Raw genomic sequence first — 22092 nt, forward strand, 5'->3', positions numbered from 1 at the left:
ATGAGCAAACTGGGAGCAATGTGGCTGCTTTTTTGGCCTCTTTTGGGGTCCGTGCGTGTTTATGCGACGCTGGACTCCACTTATGTCGCTGCTGTGTATGAACACCGAGTGATTTTGAACCCCTTGCCCCATATTCCACTTTCTCGTCGGGATGCACTCCGACATATGCGGCAGAATTTGGCTGTATACGAGGAGCAAGCGGCCTTGGCCGCAGAGCAGGTATTGTACCTAAACTAGTCATAACCTATGTTATCCTAACTACCACAGCACATACTCTGTTAATAATAAATCAGATATTTTTATTCTTGGAATTCCACAAGAAAAATAGTTACTTGTTCATAACAAAACAATGCATTTTTCTGTCTCCGTCGCACTAGATATGACTGTGTAAGTAACCCCTTCTATGTTTACCAGGGTGCCCAGATCCTGGTCTTCCCCGAAGATGGCATTCAAGGTTTCAACTTCACCCGTGGGTCCATTGCCGCCTACCTGGAGACCGTTCCTGACCCTCGTGAGGAGACGTGGAACCCATGCACGGAACCAGCGAGGTTTAATAACACAGAGGTGACTCTTTAGTTTTTCGCTAGACTTTGAAGAGTCTTTTTGGTTTTTCCTTGACTCCACTTTGTGTTTGGCAGATTCAGCAGCAGCTCAGCTGCATGGCACGCCGCCACAAGCTCTACGTGGTGGCCAACATGGCCGGCGTGCAGCCGTGCCCCCCGAAGGCGCAGCCCACTTCTCCTTGTCCCGCCGACGGACGCTGGCAGTTCAACACCAACGTGGTTTTCAGGTGCAATGTGTAGTAGTATCCTATGTCGACATAGTAACCTATGTCGTTTTTCTTCTATTTTAAAAGACTTATGTTCCTATGTCTTTTTTCCTCCAAAACGACATAGTAATCTGTCGTTTATTTTTCCTATTTAAAAAGACCTATGTTCCTATATCGTTTTTTCCCAAAAACGACATAGTAACCTATGTCGTTTTTTTTCCCAAAAAACGACATAGGTTACTATGTCGTTTTTTTTCCCAAAAAACGACATAGGTTACTATGTCGTTTTTTTCCCCAAAATACGACATAGGTTACTATGTCGTTTAAAAAACATAGGTTACTATGTCGTTTTTCCCCCCAAAAAATGTCAACCTCCACCATTCTTGAAGCGTATGTGAGATTTTGAATGTTTCTTTTCGATGCACAGGTCTGACGGACTGTTGGTGGCCCGCTACCGCAAGCACAACCTGTATTTTGAAGATGCTTTTGACAAACCGCCGCAAGCCGAAGCGGTCACTTTTGATACACCTTTTGCTGGGAGCTTTGGACTCATCACCTGCTTTGATATCCTCTTCTATGAGCCCAAAATCAACTTGCTTGAGATGGTAAGATACATAATGATGATAACTTTGCGATCCCGGTTGAAATGGATTGGACGAAATGCTATTGTGGTTGAGTTTTTTATTTGTTTCTCTCCTTCCAGGGTATCCGTCAGATGATCTTCCCGACCGCTTGGATGAACCAGCTGCCCCTCTTGGACACCATTCAGTTCCAGACGGCGTTTAGCCTGAGCACCGGCGTCACTCTGCTCGCCGCCAACATCCGGAGCGACGGGCTCGCCATGACGGGAAGCGGCATCTACTCTCCTTCGGCCGCCGGCGCCTACCACCACGCGCGGCGCGGGGACCCCGAAGAGGGCCGGCTCCTGGTGGCGAGGATCCTCGCTTTGGGGCCCGTGACGGGGACTCTCCCCGGTCGGGTATACTCTCTCCACGACGGCTGTCCGTCGCCTCCTCCGCCGCCGTCCTCCACATTCACGGCGACCATGATGCACGATCCTTTCCGATTCACTCTCCTAAACGGCAGCGAAGGCGAGGCCGAGGTGTGCGACGGCGACTTGTGTTGCCGCCTGACGTTCCGACGCTTTCCCGGAAATGACGAACTCTACGCTTTGGGTGCCTTTGCCGGATGGCATATCGTCAACGGGCGCTACGCTGTGGAGGTATGTTAAGTTCCATTTTTCTTTCTCCATTTATAGCATGGCACTGTGGCGTAGAGGTTAACTCACATGTCTCTCGTCTGGGAGACCTGGGTTCAAATCCTGTTTGGGACACATTTTCACTTAGTTGTTTCTGTGGACTTGTAGTCAAGACACTCAAATGATGACAGTGAAAAGTGTAGCCAAATTGTGGCCTAGTGGTTAACTCCCCTGTCTCTCGTCTGAGAGACCTGGGTTCAAATCCTGGTCGGGACATATTTTCCCTTAGCTGTTTCTGTGGACTTGTAGTCAAGACACTCAAATGGTTACAAAGGAAAGTGTAGTAGTCACTTGGTTGGCGCAGAGGTTAGATCACTGGACTCCCGTCTGGGAGACCTGGGTTCGAATCCCGGTCGAGACGCTTTTTCACTTAGTCATTTCTGTGGACTTCTTGGAAAGACACTCAAATGATTACATAGAAAAGTGTAGTCACATGGTTGGCGCAGAGGTTAGTTCACAGGACTCCCGTCTGGGAGACCTGGGTTCGATTCCCGCTGTCGACCTTTGGCTGATCACCGAACCAAGTAGTCTGGAAAATGGAACAAGAAGAAGAAAAAAAAAGAATTTTTTTTAATTTTTATTAAACACTTAGTCATACTTTTCAGCAAAAGGTTATATTCCGAACTGCCTTCGGCAGTTCGGAAGACACTTGATGGACCTGTATGTGCGAAAGGCGTTCTCGGGTCGGCCTTCGGCCGACCCTCGACCGCTTGCTTGGTCAGTGAACCGCCGACACCGGGAAGCGAACTCACGTTCTCTCGGTGCAAAGGCGAGTGTGCAACCCACAACACCAACTCGTGCCCCACTTATACATAGGTGTTGAAACGTTTTATCCAAGGAAATGGGGTGAAACACTTAGTCATTTTTTGGACAAAATGCTTCATCCACCATTGAAGACTTATTAAGTTAAACACTTAGGAATTAATACTTATACATTTACCTGAACAATTGTTGGAAAATCTTTGCTGGCACTGGGAATTGAACCAGGGACCAAAGAGTTGGCAAACTGATGACTTATCCACTGGGCCACCAACCTATAAGAGAAAGCAGTAGTACTTATAGTTTTATCCAAGGAAATGGGGTGAAACACTTAGTCATTTTTTGGACAAAATGCTTCATCCACCTCTGAATACTTATTCAGTTAAACACTTAAGCATTTATACTTATACATTTACCTGAACAATTGTGGGAAAATCTTTGCCTACACTGGGATTTGAACCCAGGACCTCAGATGTGGCAGACTGATGACTTATCCATTGGGCCACCACCCTGTGAGAGAAAGCAGTAGTACTTGTACTTAGTACTTGCTCTTTTTCCCTGAATAATATTGGGAAAATCTTTGCACGCACTGGGATTTGTACCCAGGACCTTAGAGGTGGTAGACTGATGACTTATCCATTGGGCCACCACCCTGTGAGAGTAGGCAGTAGTACTTGTACTTTTATCCCTTTCATTCACCTGAATAATAGTGGAAAAATCTTTGCGGGCACTAGGATTTGAACCCAGGACCACAGAGGCGGGAGACTGATGACTTATCCACTGGGCCATCACTCTCCAAGATTAGGTAGTAGTATTTGTTATTTTGTCTCCTTTCTTTACCTGAATAATAGTTGGAAAATTTTTGCAAGCATTAGGATTTGAACCCAGAACCACAGACGCAGGAGACTGATGACTTATCCACTAGGCCACTACTCTCTAAGGTTAGTTAATTTGTTGTCCTGTCTTACTATGTCATTTTTCTGGGGGGGGAAATGACATTGAGTACTTTGTTTTTTTTTTTCTTTTTCCAAACAAACAAAATAGTAACCTATGTCGTTTTTTTGGAAAACAACGACATACTAACCTATGTCGTTTTTATCCAAAAAACGACATACTAACCTATGTTGTTTTTTCCAGGAAAACGACACACTAACCTATGTCGCTTTTTTCCAAAAAAACAACATTCTAACCTATGTCATTTTCCTGGGGAAAAACGACATAGGTTAGTATGTCGTTTTTTTGGAAAAATACTAACCTATGTCGTTTTTTTGGAAAAAAACGACATAGGTTAGTATGTCGTTTTTTTGGATAAAAACGACATAGGTTAGTATGTCGTTTTTTTGAAAAAAAACGACATACTAACCTATGTCGTTTTTTCCAGGAAAACGACATAGGTTAGTATGTCGTTTTTTTGGACAAAAACGACATACTAACCTATGTCGTTTTTATAAAAAAAAACGACATACTAACCTATGTCGTTTTTTTCCAAAAAAACGACATACTAACCTATGTCGTTTTTATCCAAAAAAACGACATACTAACCTATGTCGTTTTTATCCAAAAAAACGACATACTAACCTATGTCGTTTTTTTGGAAAAAAACAACATAGGTTAGTATGTCGTTTTTTTGGAAAAAAACGACATAGGTTAGTATGTCGTTTTTTTTGGAAAAAAACGACATAGGTTAGTATGTCGTTTTTTTGGATAAAAACGACATAGGTTAGTATGTCGTTTTTTTGGAAAAAAACGACATACTAACCTATGTCGTTTTTGTCCAAAAAAACGACATAGGTTAGTATGTCGTTTTTTTGGAAAAAAACGACATACTAACCTATGTCGTTTTTGTCCAAAAAAACGACATAGGTTAGTATGTCGTTTTTTTGGAAAAAAACGACATACTAACCTATGTCGTTTTTGTCCAAAAAAACGACATAGGTTAGTATGTCGTTTTTTTCCAAAAAAACGACATACTAACCTATGTCGTTTTTTTGGACAAAAACGACATAGGTTAGTATGTCGTTTTCGTCCAAAAAACGACATAGGTTAGTATGTCGTTTTTTTGGATAAAAACGACATAGGTTAGTATGTCGTTTTTTTTGGATAAAAACGACATAGGTTAGTATGTCGTTTTTTTGGATAAAAACGACATAGGTTAGTATGTCGTTTTTTTGGAAAAAACGACATAGGTTAGTATGTCGTTTTTGTCCAAAAAAACGACATACTAACCTATGTCGTTTTTTTGGACAAAAACGACATAGGTTAGTATGTCGTTTTTTTCCAAAAAAACGACATACTAACCTATGTCGTTTTTATCCAAAAAAACGACATACTAACCTATGTCGTTTTTTTCCAAAAAAACGACATACTAACCTATGTCGTTTTTTTGGACAAAAACGACATAGGTTAGTATGTCGTTTTTTTGGAAAAAAACGACATAGGTTAGTATGTCGTTTTTTTGGATAAAAACGACATAGGTTAGTATGTCGTTTTCGTCCAAAAAACGACATAGGTTAGTATGTCGTTTTTTTGGATAAAAACGACATAGGTTAGTATGTCGGTTTTTTTGGATAAAAACGACATAGGTTAGTATGTCGTTTTTTTGGATAAAAACGACATAGGTTAGTATGTCGTTTTTTTGGAAAAAACGACATAGGTTAGTATGTCGTTTTTGTCCAAAAAAACGACATACTAACCTATGTCGTTTTTATCAAAAAAAACGACATACTAACCTATGTCGTTTTTTCCAAAAAAACGACATACTAACCTATGTCGTTTTTATCCAAAAAAACGACATACTAACCTATGTCGTTTTTATCCAAAAAAAACGACATACTAACCTATGTCGTTTTTATCCAAAAAAACGACATACTAACCTATGTCGTTTTTGTCCAAAAAAACGACATAGGTTAGTATGTCGTTTTTTTGGAAAAAAACAACATAGGTTAGTATGTCGTTTTTTTGGAAAAAAACGACATAGGTTAGTATGTCGTTTTTTTGGAAAAAAACGACATAGGTTAGTATGTCGTTTTTTTGGATAAAAACGACATAGGTTAGTATGTCGTTTTTTTGGATAAAAACGACATAGGTAAGTATGTCGTTTTTTTGGATAAAAACGACATACTAACCTATGTCGTTTTTTTGGAAAAAAACGACATAGGTTAGTATGTCGTTTTTTTGGAAAAAAACGACATAGGTTAGTATGTCGTTTTTTTGGATAAAAACGACATAGGTTAGTATGTCGTTTTTTTGGATAAAAACGACATAGGTAAGTATGTCGTTTTTTTGGATAAAAACGACATACTAACCTATGTCGTTTTTTTCCAAAAAAACGACATAGGTTAGTATGTCGTTTTTTTGGATAAAAACGACATAGGTTAGTATGTCGTTTTCGTCCAAAAAACGACATAGGTTAGTATGTCGTTTTTTTGGATAAAAACGACATAGGTTAGTATGTCGTTTTTTTGGAAAAAAACGACATACTAACCTATGTCGTTTTTGTCCAAAAAAACGACATAGGTTAGTATGTCGTTTTTTTGGACAAAAACGACATACTAACCTATGTCGTTTTTATAAAAAAAAAAACGACATACTAACCTATGTCGTTTTTATCCAAAAAAACGACATACTAACCTATGTCGTTTTTATCCAAAAAAAACGACATACTAACCTATGTCGTTTTTTTCCAAAAAAACGACATACTAACCTATGTCGTTTTTTTCCAAAAAAACGACATACTAACCTATGTTGTTTTTTTCCAAAAAAACGACATACTAACCTATGTCGTTTTTTTGGACAAAAACGACATAGGTTAGTATGTCGTTTTTTTGGATAAAAACGACATAGGTTAGTATGTCGTTTTTTTTAATAAAAACGACATAGGTTAGTATGTCGTTTTTGTCCAAAAAAACGACATACTAACCTATGTCGTTTTTTTGGACAAAAACGACATAGGTTAGTATGTCGTTTTTTTCCAAAAAAACGACATACTAACCTATGTCGTTTTTTTCCAAAAAAAACGACATACTAACCTATGTCGTTTTTGTCCAAAAAAACGACATAGGTTAGTATGTCGTTTTTTTGGAAAAAAACGACATAGGTTAGTATGTCGTTTTTATCCAAAAAAACGACATACTTACCTATGTCGTTTTTATCCAAAAAAACGACATACTAACCTATGTCGTTTTTATCCAAAAAAACGACATACTAACCTATGTCGTTTTTTTCCAAAAAAACGACATACTAACCTATGTCGTTTTTTTCCAAAAAAACGACATACTTACCTATGTCGTTTTTATCCAAAAAAACGACATACTAACCTATGTCGTTTTTATCCAAAAAAACGACATACTAACCTATGTCGTTTTTATCCAAAAAAACGACATACTAACCTATGTCGTTTTTTTCCAAAAAAACGACATAGGTTAGTATGTCGTTTTTTTGGATAAAAACGACATAGGTTAGTATGTCGTTTTTTTGGATAAAAACGACATAGGTTAGTATGTCGTTTTTTTGGAAAAAACGACATAGGTTAGTATGTCGTTTTTTTTGATAAAAACGACATAGGTTAGTATGTCGTTTTTTTGGAAAAAAACGACATACTAACCTATGTCGTTTTTGTCCAAAAAAACGACATAGGTTAGTATGTCGTTTTTTTGGAAAAAAACGACATACTAACCTATGTCGTTTTTGTCCAAAAAAACGACATAGGTTAGTATGTCGTTTTTTTGGAAAAAAACGACATACTAACCTATGTCGTTTTTGTCCAAAAAAACGACATAGGTTAGTATGTCGTTTTTTTCCAAAAAAACGACATACTAACCTATGTCGTTTTTTTGGACAAAAACGACATAGGTTAGTATGTCGTTTTCGTCCAAAAAACGACATAGGTTAGTATGTCGTTTTTTTGGATAAAAACGACATAGGTTAGTATGTCGTTTTTTTTGGATAAAAACGACATAGGTTAGTATGTCGTTTTTTTGGATAAAAACGACATAGGTTAGTATGTCGTTTTCGTCCAAAAAACGACATAGGTTAGTATGTCGTTTTTTTGGATAAAAACGACATAGGTTAGTATGTCGGTTTTTTTGGATAAAAACGACATAGGTTAGTATGTCGTTTTTTTGGATAAAAACGACATAGGTTAGTATGTCGTTTTTTTGGAAAAAACGACATAGGTTAGTATGTCGTTTTTGTCCAAAAAAACGACATACTAACCTATGTCGTTTTTATCAAAAAAAACGACATACTAACCTATGTCGTTTTTTCCAAAAAAACGACATACTAACCTATGTCGTTTTTATCCAAAAAAACGACATACTAACCTATGTCGTTTTTATCCAAAAAAAACGACATACTAACCTATGTCGTTTTTATCCAAAAAAACGACATACTAACCTATGTCGTTTTTGTCCAAAAAAACGACATAGGTTAGTATGTCGTTTTTTTGGAAAAAAACAACATAGGTTAGTATGTCGTTTTTTTGGAAAAAAACGACATAGGTTAGTATGTCGTTTTTTTGGAAAAAAACGACATAGGTTAGTATGTCGTTTTTTTGGATAAAAACGACATAGGTTAGTATGTCGTTTTTTTGGATAAAAACGACATAGGTTAGTATGTCGTTTTTTTGGATAAAAACGACATAGGTTAGTATGTCGTTTTTTTGGAAAAAACGACATAGGTTAGTATGTCGTTTTTTTTGATAAAAACGACATAGGTTAGTATGTCGTTTTTTTGGAAAAAAACGACATACTAACCTATGTCGTTTTTGTCCAAAAAAACGACATAGGTTAGTATGTCGTTTTTTTCCAAAAAAACGACATACTAACCTATGTCGTTTTTTTGGACAAAAACGACATAGGTTAGTATGTCGTTTTCGTCCAAAAAACGACATAGGTTAGTATGTCGTTTTTTTGGATAAAAACGACATAGGTTAGTATGTCGTTTTTTTTGGATAAAAACGACATAGGTTAGTATGTCGTTTTTTTGGATAAAAACGACATAGGTTAGTATGTCGTTTTTTTGGAAAAAACGACATAGGTTAGTATGTCGTTTTTGTCCAAAAAAACGACATACTAACCTATGTCGTTTTTTTGGACAAAAACGACATAGGTTAGTATGTCGTTTTTTTCCAAAAAAACGACATACTAACCTATGTCGTTTTTATCCAAAAAAACGACATACTAACCTATGTCGTTTTTTTCCAAAAAAACGACATACTAACCTATGTCGTTTTTTTGGACAAAAACGACATAGGTTAGTATGTCGTTTTTTTGGAAAAAAACGACATAGGTTAGTATGTCGTTTTTTTGGATAAAAACGACATAGGTTAGTATGTCGTTTTCGTCCAAAAAACGACATAGGTTAGTATGTCGTTTTTTTGGATAAAAACGACATAGGTTAGTATGTCGGTTTTTTTGGATAAAAACGACATAGGTTAGTATGTCGTTTTTTTGGATAAAAACGACATAGGTTAGTATGTCGTTTTTTTGGAAAAAACGACATAGGTTAGTATGTCGTTTTTGTCCAAAAAAACGACATACTAACCTATGTCGTTTTTATCAAAAAAAACGACATACTAACCTATGTCGTTTTTTCCAAAAAAACGACATACTAACCTATGTCGTTTTTTTGGACAAAAACGACATAGGTTAGTATGTCGTTTTCGTCCAAAAAACGACATAGGTTAGTATGTCGTTTTTTTGGATAAAAACGACATAGGTTAGTATGTCGTTTTTTTTGGATAAAAACGACATAGGTTAGTATGTCGTTTTTTTGGATAAAAACGACATAGGTTAGTATGTCGTTTTCGTCCAAAAAACGACATAGGTTAGTATGTCGTTTTTTTGGATAAAAACGACATAGGTTAGTATGTCGGTTTTTTTGGATAAAAACGACATAGGTTAGTATGTCGTTTTTTTGGATAAAAACGACATAGGTTAGTATGTCGTTTTTTTGGAAAAAACGACATAGGTTAGTATGTCGTTTTTGTCCAAAAAAACGACATACTAACCTATGTCGTTTTTATCAAAAAAAACGACATACTAACCTATGTCGTTTTTTCCAAAAAAACGACATACTAACCTATGTCGTTTTTATCCAAAAAAACGACATACTAACCTATGTCGTTTTTATCCAAAAAAAACGACATACTAACCTATGTCGTTTTTATCCAAAAAAACGACATACTAACCTATGTCGTTTTTGTCCAAAAAAACGACATAGGTTAGTATGTCGTTTTTTTGGAAAAAAACAACATAGGTTAGTATGTCGTTTTTTTGGAAAAAAACGACATAGGTTAGTATGTCGTTTTTTTGGAAAAAAACGACATAGGTTAGTATGTCGTTTTTTTGGATAAAAACGACATAGGTTAGTATGTCGTTTTTTTGGATAAAAACGACATAGGTTAGTATGTCGTTTTTTTGGATAAAAACGACATAGGTTAGTATGTCGTTTTTTTGGAAAAAACGACATAGGTTAGTATGTCGTTTTTTTTGATAAAAACGACATAGGTTAGTATGTCGTTTTTTTGGAAAAAAACGACATACTAACCTATGTCGTTTTTGTCCAAAAAAACGACATAGGTTAGTATGTCGTTTTTTTCCAAAAAAACGACATACTAACCTATGTCGTTTTTTTGGACAAAAACGACATAGGTTAGTATGTCGTTTTCGTCCAAAAAACGACATAGGTTAGTATGTCGTTTTTTTGGATAAAAACGACATAGGTTAGTATGTCGTTTTTTTTGGATAAAAACGACATAGGTTAGTATGTCGTTTTTTTGGATAAAAACGACATAGGTTAGTATGTCGTTTTTTTGGAAAAAACGACATAGGTTAGTATGTCGTTTTTGTCCAAAAAAACGACATACTAACCTATGTCGTTTTTTTGGACAAAAACGACATAGGTTAGTATGTCGTTTTTTTCCAAAAAAACGACATACTAACCTATGTCGTTTTTATCCAAAAAAACGACATACTAACCTATGTCGTTTTTTTCCAAAAAAACGACATACTAACCTATGTCGTTTTTTTGGACAAAAACGACATAGGTTAGTATGTCGTTTTTTTGGAAAAAAACGACATAGGTTAGTATGTCGTTTTTTTGGATAAAAACGACATAGGTTAGTATGTCGTTTTCGTCCAAAAAACGACATAGGTTAGTATGTCGTTTTTTTGGATAAAAACGACATAGGTTAGTATGTCGGTTTTTTTGGATAAAAACGACATAGGTTAGTATGTCGTTTTTTTGGATAAAAACGACATAGGTTAGTATGTCGTTTTTTTGGAAAAAACGACATAGGTTAGTATGTCGTTTTTGTCCAAAAAAACGACATACTAACCTATGTCGTTTTTATCAAAAAAAACGACATACTAACCTATGTCGTTTTTTCCAAAAAAACGACATACTAACCTATGTCGTTTTTATCCAAAAAAACGACATACTAACCTATGTCGTTTTTATCCAAAAAAAACGACATACTAACCTATGTCGTTTTTATCCAAAAAAACGACATACTAACCTATGTCGTTTTTGTCCAAAAAAACGACATAGGTTAGTATGTCGTTTTTTTGGAAAAAAACAACATAGGTTAGTATGTCGTTTTTTTGGAAAAAAACGACATAGGTTAGTATGTCGTTTTTTTGGAAAAAAACGACATAGGTTAGTATGTCGTTTTTTTGGATAAAAACGACATAGGTTAGTATGTCGTTTTTTTGGATAAAAACGACATAGGTAAGTATGTCGTTTTTTTGGATAAAAACGACATACTAACCTATGTCGTTTTTTTGGAAAAAAACGACATAGGTTAGTATGTCGTTTTTTTGGAAAAAAACGACATAGGTTAGTATGTCGTTTTTTTGGATAAAAACGACATAGGTTAGTATGTCGTTTTTTTGGATAAAAACGACATAGGTAAGTATGTCGTTTTTTTGGATAAAAACGACATACTAACCTATGTCGTTTTTTTCCAAAAAAACGACATAGGTTAGTATGTCGTTTTTTTGGATAAAAACGACATAGGTTAGTATGTCGTTTTCGTCCAAAAAACGACATAGGTTAGTATGTCGTTTTTTTGGATAAAAACGACATAGGTTAGTATGTCGTTTTTTTGGAAAAAAACGACATAGGTTAGTATGTCGTTTTTTTGGAAAAAAACGACATACTAACCTATGTCGTTTTTGTCCAAAAAAACGACATAGGTTAGTATGTCGTTTTTTTGGACAAAAACGACATACTAACCTATGTCGTTTTTATAAAAAAAAAAACGACATACTAACCTATGTCGTTTTTATCCAAAAAAACGACATACTAACCTATGTCGTTTTTATCCAAAAAAAACGACATACTAACCTATGTCGTTTTTTTCCAAAAAAACGACATACTAACCTATGTCGTTTTTTTCCAAAAAAACGACATACTAACCTATGTTGTTTTTTTCCAAAAAAACGACATACTAACCTATGTCGTTTTTTTGGACAAAAACGACATAGGTTAGTATGTCGTTTTTTTCCAAAAAAACGACATAGGTTAGTATGTCGTTTTTTTGGATAAAAACGACATAGGTTAGTATGTCGTTTTTTTGGATAAAAACGACATAGGTTAGTATGTCGTTTTTTTGGAAAAAACGACATAGGTTAGTATGTCGTTTTTTTTGATAAAAACGACATAGGTTAGTATGTCGTTTTTTTGGACAAAAACGACATACTAACCTATGTCGTTTTTTTCCAAAAAAACGACATACTTACCTATGTCGTTTTTATCCAAAAAAACGACATACTAACCTATGTCGTTTTTATCCAAAAAAACGACATACTAACCTATGTTGTTTTTTTCCAAAAAAACGACATACTAACCTATGTCGTTTTTTTGGACAAAAACGACATAGGTTAGTATGTCGTTTTTTTGGATAAAAACGACATAGGTTAGTATGTCGTTTTTTTGGATAAAAACGACATAGGTTAGTATGTCGTTTTTTTGGAAAAAACGACATAGGTTAGTATGTCGTTTTTTTTGATAAAAACGACATAGGTTAGTATGTCGTTTTTTTGGACAAAAACGACATACTAACCTATGTCGTTTTTTCCAAAAAAACGACATACTAACCTATGTCGTTTTTATCCAAAAAAACGACATACTAACCTATGTCGTTTTTATCCAAAAAAAACGACATACTAACCTATGTCGTTTTTATCCAAAAAAACGACATACTAACCTATGTCGTTTTTATCCAAAAAAACGACATACTAACCTATGTCGTTTTTTGGACGAAAACGACATACTAACCTATGTCGTTTTTATCCAAAAAAAACGACATACTAACCTATGTCGTTTTTTTGGAAAAAAACGACATAGGTTAGTATGTCGTTTTTTTGGATAAAAACGACATAGGTTAGTATGTCGTTTTTTTGGAAAAAACGACATAGGTTAGTATGTCGTTTTTTTTTGATAAAAACGACATAGGTTAGTATGTCGTTTTTGTCCAAAAAAACGACATACTAACCTATGTCGTTTTTTTGGACAAAAACGACATAGGTTAGTATGTCGTTTTTTTCCAAAAAAACGACATACTAACCTATGTCGTTTTTTTGGACAAAAACGACATAGGTTAGTATGTCGTTTTTTTCCAAAAAAACGACATACTAACCTATGTCGTTTTTTGGACGAAAACGACATACTAACCTATGTCGTTTTTATCCAAAAAAACGACATACTAACCTATGTCGTTTTTATCCAAAAAAACGACATACTAACCTATGTCGTTTTTTTTGGAAAAAAACGACATACTAACCTATGTCGTTTTTATCCAAAAAAACGACATACTAACCTATGTCGTTTTTTTTGACAAAAACGACATACTAACCTATGTCGTTTTTTTGGATAAAAACGACATAGGTTAGTATGTCGTTTTTTTGGATAAAAACGACATAGGTTAGTATGTCGTTTTTTTGGATAAAAACGACATAGGTTAGTATGTCGTTTTTTGGAAAAAAAACGACATACTAACCTATGTCGTTTTTGTCCAAAAAAACGACATACTAACCTATGTCGTTTTTTTGGACAAAAACGACATAGGTTAGTATGTCGTTTTTTTGGAAAAAAAACGACAGGTTAGTATGTCGTTTTTTTCCCAAAAAACGACATAGGTTAGTATGTCGTTTTTTTCCAAAAGAACGACATAGGTTAGTATGTCGTTTTTTTCCAGGAAAACGACATAGGTTAGTATGTCGTTTTTTTGGATAAAAACGACATAGGTTAGTATGTCGTTTTTTTGGAAAAAACGACATAGGTTAGTATGTCGTTTTTTTTGATAAAAACGACATAGGTTAGTATGTCGTTTTTTTGGACAAAAACGACATACTAACCTATGTCGTTTTTTCCAAAAAAACGACATACTAACCTATGTCGTTTTTATCCAAAAAAACGACATACTAACCTATGTCGTTTTTATCCAAAAAAAACGACATACTAACCTATGTCGTTTTTATCCAAAAAAACGACATACTAACCTATGTCGTTTTTATCCAAAAAAACAACATACTAACCTATGTCGTTTTTTGGACGAAAACGACATACTAACCTATGTCGTTTTTATCCAAAAAAACGACATACTAACCTATGTCGTTTTTTAAAAACGACATAGGTTAGTATGTCGTTTTTTTGGAAAAAACGACATAGGTTAGTATGTCGTTTTTGTCCAAAAAAACGACATACTAACCTATGTCGTTTTTATCAAAAAAAACGACATAGGTTAGTATGTCGTTTTTTTGGACAAAAACGACATACTAACCTATGTCGTTTTTTCCAAAAAAACGACATACTAACCTATGTCGTTTTTATCCAAAAAAACGACATACTAACCTATGTCGTTTTTATCCAAAAAAAACGACATACTAACCTATGTCGTTTTTTTGGACAAAAACGACATAGGTTATGTACGACATAGGTTAGTATGTCGTTTTTTTGGAAAAAAACGACATACTAACCTATGTCGTTTTTGTCCAAAAAAACGACATAGGTTAGTATGTCGTTTTTTTGGAAAAAAACGACATAGGTTAGTATGTCGTTTTTTGGGATAAAAACGACATAGGTTAGTATGTCGTTTTTTTGGAAAAAACGACATAGGTTAGTATGTCGTTTTTTTTTATAAAAACGACATAGGTTAGTATGTCGTTTTTGTCCAAAAAAACGACATACTAACCTATGTCGTTTTTTTGGACAAAAACGACATAGGTTAGTATGTCGTTTTTTTCCAAAAAAACGACATACTAACCTATGTCGTTTTTATCCAAAAAAACGACATACTAACCTATGTCGTTTTTATCCAAAAAAACGACATACTAACCTATGTCGTTTTTATCCAAAAAAACGACATACTAACCTATGTCGTTTTTTTGGACAAAAACGACATACTAACCTATGTCGTTTTTTTCCAGGAAAACGACATAGGTTAGTATGTCGTTTTTTTGGATAAAAACGACATAGGTTAGTATGTCGTTTTTTTGGAAAAAAAACGACAGGTTAGTATGTCGTTTTTTTCCCAAAAAACGACATAGGTTAGTATGTCGTTTTTTTCCAAAAGAACGACATAGGTTAGTATGTCGTTTTTTTCCAGGAAAACGACATAGGTTAGTATGTCGTTTTTTTCCAGGAAAACGACATAGGTTAGTATGTCGTTTTTTTTTTGGAAAAAAACGACATACTAACCTATGTCGTTTTTATCCAAAAAAAAACGACATACTAACCTATGTCGTTTTTTTGGACAAAAACGACATAGGTTAGTATGTCGTTTTTTTTCCAAAAAACGACATACTAACCTATGTCGTTTTTATCCAAAAAAACGACATACTAACCTATGTCGTTTTTATCCAAAAAAACGACATACTAACCTATGTCGTTCTTTTGGAAAAAAACGACATAGGTTAGTATGTCGTTTTTTGGGAAAGAAACGACATAGGTTAGTATGTCGTTTTTTTGGAAAAAAACGACATACTAACCTATGTCGTTTTTTTCCAAAAAAACGACATAGGTTAGTATGTCGGTTTTTGGGAAAAAACGACATACTAACCTATGTCGTTTTTTTTCCAAAAAAACGACATAGGTTAGTATGTCGTTTTTTTGGAAAAAAACGACAGGTTAGTATGTCGTTTTTTGGGAAAAAAACAACATAGGTTAGTATGTCGTTTTTTTGGAAAAAAACGACGTACTAACCTATGTCGTTTTTGTCCAAAAAAACGACATAGGTTAGTATGTCGGTTTTTGGGAAAAAACGACATAGGTTAGTATGTCGTTTTTTTGGAAAAAAAACGACATAGGTTAGTATGTCGTTTTTTTGGAAAAAAACGACATAGGTTAGTATGTCGTTTTTTGGAGAAAAACGACATACTAACCTATGTCGTTTTTTCCAGGAAAACGACATAGGTTAGTATGTCGTTTTTTTGGACAAAAACGACATAGGTTAGTATGTCGTTTTTTAAGCTAAAAAAAACAAGCAGCCATTTGACAGCTAACTGTGTTTCCAGGTGTGCGCAGTGGTCCGTTGCGCAGGCTCCCAAGCAACCTCCTGCGGACAGATCGTGGAGGAGGCTGACACTAAATTCCACCTTGTTCTGGAGGGCACATTCAAAACCCCACACGTATACCCGTCCGTGCTGGCGAGCGGCTACACGTTGGAGCGGCCGCAACGCGTGGAGCAAAGCCACGGACGGGTGACCATGGAACACTCCCACATGGCCACCGGGCTCGTCACCGCGTGCCTGTACGGACGTGCTTATCACCTGGACGACCAATGACCAGGTGACCGTCACAAAAGCTTGGCTCGTAAGTCAAAACAAATATCTTTATTATTCTTTCTTTTCTCCACAGGAAGGGTGTGCTCGCACACTCCTGGAAAGGCAACAGTCATACACCCAAGCCGTTGGGCCGCTGTCGCAACAACCATCCTTCCTATTTCAGTCTCTTTCCTCGAAGAACTTCCAACGACCAAAATAATGACTCAAGTCTTCTGTCTGTCTGGTCCCCATTTGGAATAGTTGTATCTTGAATAAAACTTCACCTTTGAAAGGAAACACCGTGCCTCGACTTTTTTTGAGTCACCACGGGAATTCAAGTCTTATGGACGTCCATCGGTGTCATTGCTGACTTTGATCCCCCGACCAACGGCGTAGCCTTCAGTAAGTCTCCGAATCCGAGTCGTTGAGTTCTTCGTCCGTGGTGAGACCCGACGGCGGGCGCTGGGGTCGGCAGTGGGACGCCCGGTCGGGCCTCAGAGTAGGTGGGGTTTCAAGGGCCACGCCTTTGGCCACGTGGTTGGACACGGGGTGACGCTTGATGACGGCGTGAGGCAGGGAAAACTCCGGTAGCGTGGCGATGGTGACCATGGGCGAGGTGGGCATCATGGAGTTGAGGATAAGTGCCAGGCAGTCAGCTACGTCGCGGCTGGGCGCGCAAGCTAGCGCAGGGGTGTAGCCTGAAAAGCAAAAAGATAGTCAGTCAAATGTGCATAGCTTTAAGCCCTGACAAACATCTCACCGTTCTCATAGGTTACTATGTCGTTTTTTGGGAGAAAAACGACATAGGTTACTATGTCGTTTTTCTCCAAAAAAAACAACAGGTTACTATGTCATTTTCCTGGAGAAAAATGACATAGGTTACTATGTCGTTTTTTGGGAGAAAAACGACATAGGTTACTATGTCGTTTTCCTGGAAAAAACGACATAGGTTACTATGTCGTTTTTTGGGAGAAAAACGACATAGGTTACTATGTCGTTTTCCTGGAAAAAACGACATAGGTTACTATGTCGTTTTTCTCCCCAAAAAAGAAAACGACATAGTGGTTTTTAAGCCCTGACAAACATCTCACCGTTCTCATCCACCGCTTGTACACTGGCACCTTTTCCCAGCAGTTCTTGGACCACCACCGTCAAGCCGTTTTTGGCCGCCACGTGAAGAGGCCTGCGGGAAAAACAACACGTTAGCACTAGCCAGGTAAGGTCACATCCCACAAGCGTGCATACGTACGTGCGCAGGGCGGCGTTGGTGCAGTTGATCAGATTCTTGTCCCGTATCTTTTCCAAGATCAACAAGGCGCACGTTTCGTGACCCTGACGGAAACAACACGGCGCATCAGCAGAACTCACCGGGGACCGCCGGCCCGACATTTAGCGTACCTTGCTACAAGCTAAGTGCAAAGCCGTGTTCCTGTCGGCGTCTTGGAGCGCGAAATCGGCTTTGCTGCTGCTCACTAAGGCCTCTGCGTCATTACAGGAGAGTTACCTAGCGCCCGCCACACACAGTCCAAGCGCTCAAACGGCGCGCCCGCACTGACCCACGGCGTTGGTTTGCCCGTTGAGGGCGGCCATCATCAGCGGCGTCCTGCGCGCGTGCGTGTCGGCGATGTTGGCGTGGGCGCCTTGGCTGAGCAGCAGGGAGATGCATTCCACGCGGTCGGCAAAGGCGGCGGCGTGAAGCGGCGACCTGCGTCAAAACACAAGGGTTAACTGCTGGTGATTGGTCGCCATTGATCAGTTTGACAAGATTTCATGAGTACAGTTTGAATAAATGGTTTCTAAGTTGATTAATATGTGCTGTTCCTTCTTCCATGACTGTTGTTGTAGCTTTTCTTAGCCACTTTTTGACATTGGTTAGCTCAATACTATAGCTTTTCTAATTGAATTCTAAGGGACTTACGACTGACCCATGAATAACATGGCTAATTTTGACTTTCTTACCTGCCTTTGGAGTCAATGGAATCGATAATGTTGGCGCCGAGCGATTCGATTAACATCTCTGCCACTCCTTCGTTGTCGTTCATGCTATAAAATAAAAACAAACACGACAACTGGTGAGACTTGCATATGTTAACGAGATGAGCGCATTAGCTTACACTGCACAATGCAACGGTCCAAATGTGTTGCCTTTAATCTTCCTCAAGACGTCCTCTTCCAGCAACAACTCTACACAAGCGTCGCATCCTAAAAAGGAGGGATCCATTTAAAAAGAAAGAAAAGGTGAAATGTGACCTGGCTGGTGTGACCGTGGAGTACCGCTGTAGCAGGCCCAGTGCAGCGGCGTGTAGCCTTTGTTGTCCGCCAGCTCCGACAGCGAATGGACGGCGCCGGGTGATTGAAGCATGGTGGCCAGGACCCCCGCACGCCCGCAGGCGGCCGCCAAATGGAGAGGAGAGAGACCTCGAGCGTCCTTGACGCAGGCGCTGGCTCCTCGCTGAAGGAGCGCTTCCACGCACTCGTGTTGGCCCGTCACCGCCTGCGTCAGAATGGCGTCGTAAATGCCGCCATGGAACCCACGCCAACGTGTTTGATTGAGCTCACCCCTCGATGAAGCGCCGTCCTGCCCCGGCAGTCTTGAAGATGGACGTCGGCTCCTTGACCCAGCAGCGAATAAGCGCACTCGCTGTGTCCGTTCAGCACGGCTAGCATGAGCGGGGTCCTTGGCCACAGACGGCAACAAAAACTCGAGATGAGGGGCTTCCAAGATTTGGGATTTCCGGCTCGGGACACTTACTGCTTGTGGACGTCGAGAGCGTCCAAATTGACATGCTGGTCATTGTTGCTCACCAGGAGCCGCAGGCAGCTCGAGTGTCCGTTTGTAACTGTGACAACAAAGTCATTTGAATTAGCCCATCAGCATAAAATTAACCTTTTTTTAACCCACCCGCGGCATGCAGAGGCGTGGTTTTCTGCGAGTAGTCGCAGGCCGTGGGTGACGCGCCGCGGTGCAGCAGCAACGACACGCACTCCTGGTGCCCCCTAGAACAGGCCAGGTTGAGCGGAGTGCGGCCCTGCGGGTTGCGCACGTCCACGTCCGTCATAGAGGACAAGAGGACTTCCAAGGCGCCGCAGTGTCCGTGGTAGGCCTGCGGAAAAATGCGGGAAGGTGAAAAGCACGCTAGCGTTTGGTTGGCGCTTCCTTCCGAGAGAAAGAGGTCCTTGAACTCACCGCCAAGTGAAGTGGGCTAATCTGCCCTTGGCACTCGGCCTCATTCTGGAACTCTGTTCCTGAGGACTCCATCAGCTGAAAAATGAGAGAATTTAGTACAAGTAGAAAATTGCCCAGGGACGATTTTGAATGACATATACGTCCATGGATTAAAGTGGAAAAGGAATAATTTGGCTGGACTTTTTCTATTTTTTTTCTTCCAACATTGCTGACACTAAACTTACCACTTCGAGAGGAGTTTCACTCGCCATCTAAAAAAAAAATACCGTATTTTACCATCTTTTATCATCAAGTTCACCACATAAGGTAACAACATACCAGTTCCAGAGAAAGTGTTCGCCCGTAAGCGGAGGCGTAGTGGACCGCACTGTATCCTTGTTGGTCTCGAACTCCAGGCTCGGCGTTATTCCGGAGAAGGTACTCCACGCATCTGTCAAAAAATAGGACAGCTTAACAAGCCATTCGGCACTGAAGATGCGCGGGTTGGCGTACTTTCCGTCCGTGTCGGCGGCGGCGGCGTAGTGCAGCGGGCCGCATCCTCGCTGATCCAGCTCGTTGACGCCCGCCCCGGAGCCCACCAGGGCAAATACACAGTGGTAATTACAGTTGGCCGATGCATAATGAAGTGGAGTCCTGTGGTGGGACGGACGGAGCGCCAGTTCATGAAAAAGACCATCCATTTGTCTCTTTTGCGGCCGGCGGTCGCTTACCTTCCATAGTTGTCTTTTTTGTTAAAGTCGGCGCCGATGTTGAGCAGCAAATTCAGGCATTCCAAGTTCCTGGAAAAGAGAAAAAAAAAAGAAAAATCATGTAACTCAATTGCTGTTATTGACACAGAGATGTGAATTTGTTTCTTGGCGTGGCTGAACATGGCCGCTCACACTTCTAAGGCCATGACAAAAGAACTACATATCCCTAGCAGTCACTGTGCAGTACTTTTTCTAGGAGAAAATAGTAGGTGTACCCTATTGACTGATACATTTTATTTTATCATGATAGCCATTTTAGTATTGCTCCATATATAAAGCGCACTGGATTATAAGGCGCCCTGTCTATTTTGGAGAAAATTTAAGACTTTTATGTGCCTTATAGTCGTTTAAATATGGTAAATTGGTTTGATATTTAGCCTCATCTCCATTAAAAAAAAAAATTAAGTGAGGACTTACCCTCCAGCGGCAGCGGCATGAAGACACGTTCTTCCATAGTCATCAGGTGTGTCAATGTCAAATCCTGAGACGCAAATGGAATAATTAATGTCCTCTCGAGATAGCAAAAATATGAGTGTTTGTGTTGACAAACCTGAAGAAAGCAACTTCCTGCAGCAATCGGGGAAGCCAGACAGCGCCGCCAAATGTAGAGGGAACATCCCGTGAATTCCTCGCCTGTTAGACAAGACGATGGCAAGAAGTCACGGGCAGAGCTCACTTTCAAAATGTCCGTTAAAAGCAAGCACTACTGACTTGGCGACGCAGGCTCGGTGTTTAACGAGCGCCGTGACGATGAGCTCGTGGCCGTGACGCGCCGCCATGTGAAGGCCGGCGTTTCTGTTGCCGTCCACGCAGTCGATCTCGGCTCCTGCGCGGGGACGTGAATAAATATGAGGTGCGACTGCGCCCTTGACGTTTGACGTTTGACTCACTCACCGTTTTGAATGAGGGCCTGAGAACAGGAGAACCTGCCGTGAGTGGCGGCCATGTGCAGTGGAGTCTTGCCATCTTTACTCTGTGAATACAGACAATGCAATTGGAGTCGCAGTGCGCGTAGGCCCACACAATATGCCAAGTGGCCTGGGGGAGCGCTAGCCTCCCCCACCGTGCCCCATATGCCCTCATATGTCAGATCCCTTTTTAATGAGTGACATCAATCCAGTAATCTGTTGAAACCAGCTCTCAAAATGATATTCATGAAAGTTCTAATCTAAGTACTGTTTAATATCTAAGTACTGTTTCATATCAAAGTACTGTTTAATATCCAAGTACTGTTTAATATCTAAGTACTGCTTAATATCTAAGTACTGTTTAATATCTAAGTACTGTTTAATATCCAAGGACTGTTTAATATCTACGTACTGTTTAATATCCAAGTACTGTTTCATATCTAAGTACTGTTTAATATCTAAGTACTGTTTCATATCAAAGTACTGCTTAAGTAAAGGATAGTGTGCAAAAAGAACAGACCCGCATGTTGATGTGTGCTCCGTGGGCCAGCAGTAGCTCTTGGCACAGCGCCCCTTGTCGAGAGGAGGAAGCAAAATGGAGGGCCGAGAAGCCTCTCTCATTGACCTTGAGAAGAGAAAAACAAACAGTCAGCATGGATGGATACACTCGGGTGGGATTTTAAAGGCAGTCCACAA

At 38.9% G+C, this 22092-nt stretch overlaps 2 protein-coding genes and 1 long non-coding RNA gene across 6 annotated transcripts in view; 1 reads left to right on the plus strand and 2 right to left on the minus strand.

Moving 5' to 3' along the window:
- On the plus strand, positions 1-16849 carry btd (biotinidase). Its single transcript, XM_077743620.1, has 7 exons — positions 1-219; positions 415-564; positions 639-790; positions 1197-1374; positions 1473-1991; positions 16304-16577; positions 16647-16849. The coding sequence occupies exons 1-6, from the start codon at positions 1-3 to the stop codon at positions 16571-16573; spliced, it is 1488 nt and encodes a 495-aa protein (XP_077599746.1). The 3' UTR covers positions 16574-16577; positions 16647-16849.
- LOC144214896 (uncharacterized) lies at positions 1436-3994 on the minus strand. Its single transcript, XR_013330295.1, has 4 exons — positions 3377-3994; positions 3203-3296; positions 2968-3061; positions 1436-2556 (listed from the first exon to the last, which is right to left on the minus strand). It is a non-coding gene; the product is annotated as an uncharacterized LOC144214896 (long non-coding RNA).
- ankrd28a (ankyrin repeat domain 28a) overlaps positions 16607-22092 on the minus strand; it is an 11630-nt gene continuing 6144 nt past the window's right edge. For 2 of the 4 annotated variants that reach the window (XM_077743615.1, XM_077743614.1), the window contains exons 9-29: positions 21917-22021; positions 21383-21461; positions 21200-21314; positions 21039-21121; positions 20906-20969; positions 20450-20518; positions 20232-20372; positions 20058-20169; positions 19964-19990; positions 19740-19814; positions 19455-19656; positions 19305-19392; positions 19112-19229; positions 18827-19046; positions 18667-18754; positions 18512-18595; positions 18109-18257; positions 17951-18033; positions 17802-17884; positions 17644-17735; positions 16607-17250 (exon numbers count right to left, since the gene is read on the minus strand). In XM_077743615.1, coding sequence (XP_077599741.1) covers positions 16952-17250; positions 17644-17735; positions 17802-17884; positions 17951-18033; positions 18109-18257; positions 18512-18595; positions 18667-18754; positions 18827-19046; positions 19112-19229; positions 19305-19392; positions 19455-19656; positions 19740-19814; positions 19964-19990; positions 20058-20169; positions 20232-20372; positions 20450-20518; positions 20906-20969; positions 21039-21121; positions 21200-21314; positions 21383-21461; positions 21917-22021 — 2376 coding nt within the window. In that variant the 3' untranslated portion in view covers positions 16607-16951. Of the gene's footprint in view, positions 17251-17643; positions 17736-17801; positions 17885-17950; positions 18034-18108; positions 18258-18511; positions 18596-18666; positions 18755-18826; positions 19047-19111; positions 19230-19304; positions 19393-19454; positions 19657-19739; positions 19815-19963; positions 19991-20057; positions 20170-20231; positions 20373-20449; positions 20519-20905; positions 21122-21199; positions 21315-21382; positions 21462-21916; positions 22022-22092 lie in introns of all 4 variants that reach the window. The other 2 variants (XM_077743613.1, XM_077743611.1) reach the window with 1 other exon arrangement.

The sequence above is a fragment of the Stigmatopora nigra genome, chromosome 21 (assembly GCF_051989575.1).
Source record: "Stigmatopora nigra isolate UIUO_SnigA chromosome 21, RoL_Snig_1.1, whole genome shotgun sequence".
Lineage (NCBI taxonomy): Eukaryota > Metazoa > Chordata > Actinopteri > Syngnathiformes > Syngnathidae > Stigmatopora > Stigmatopora nigra.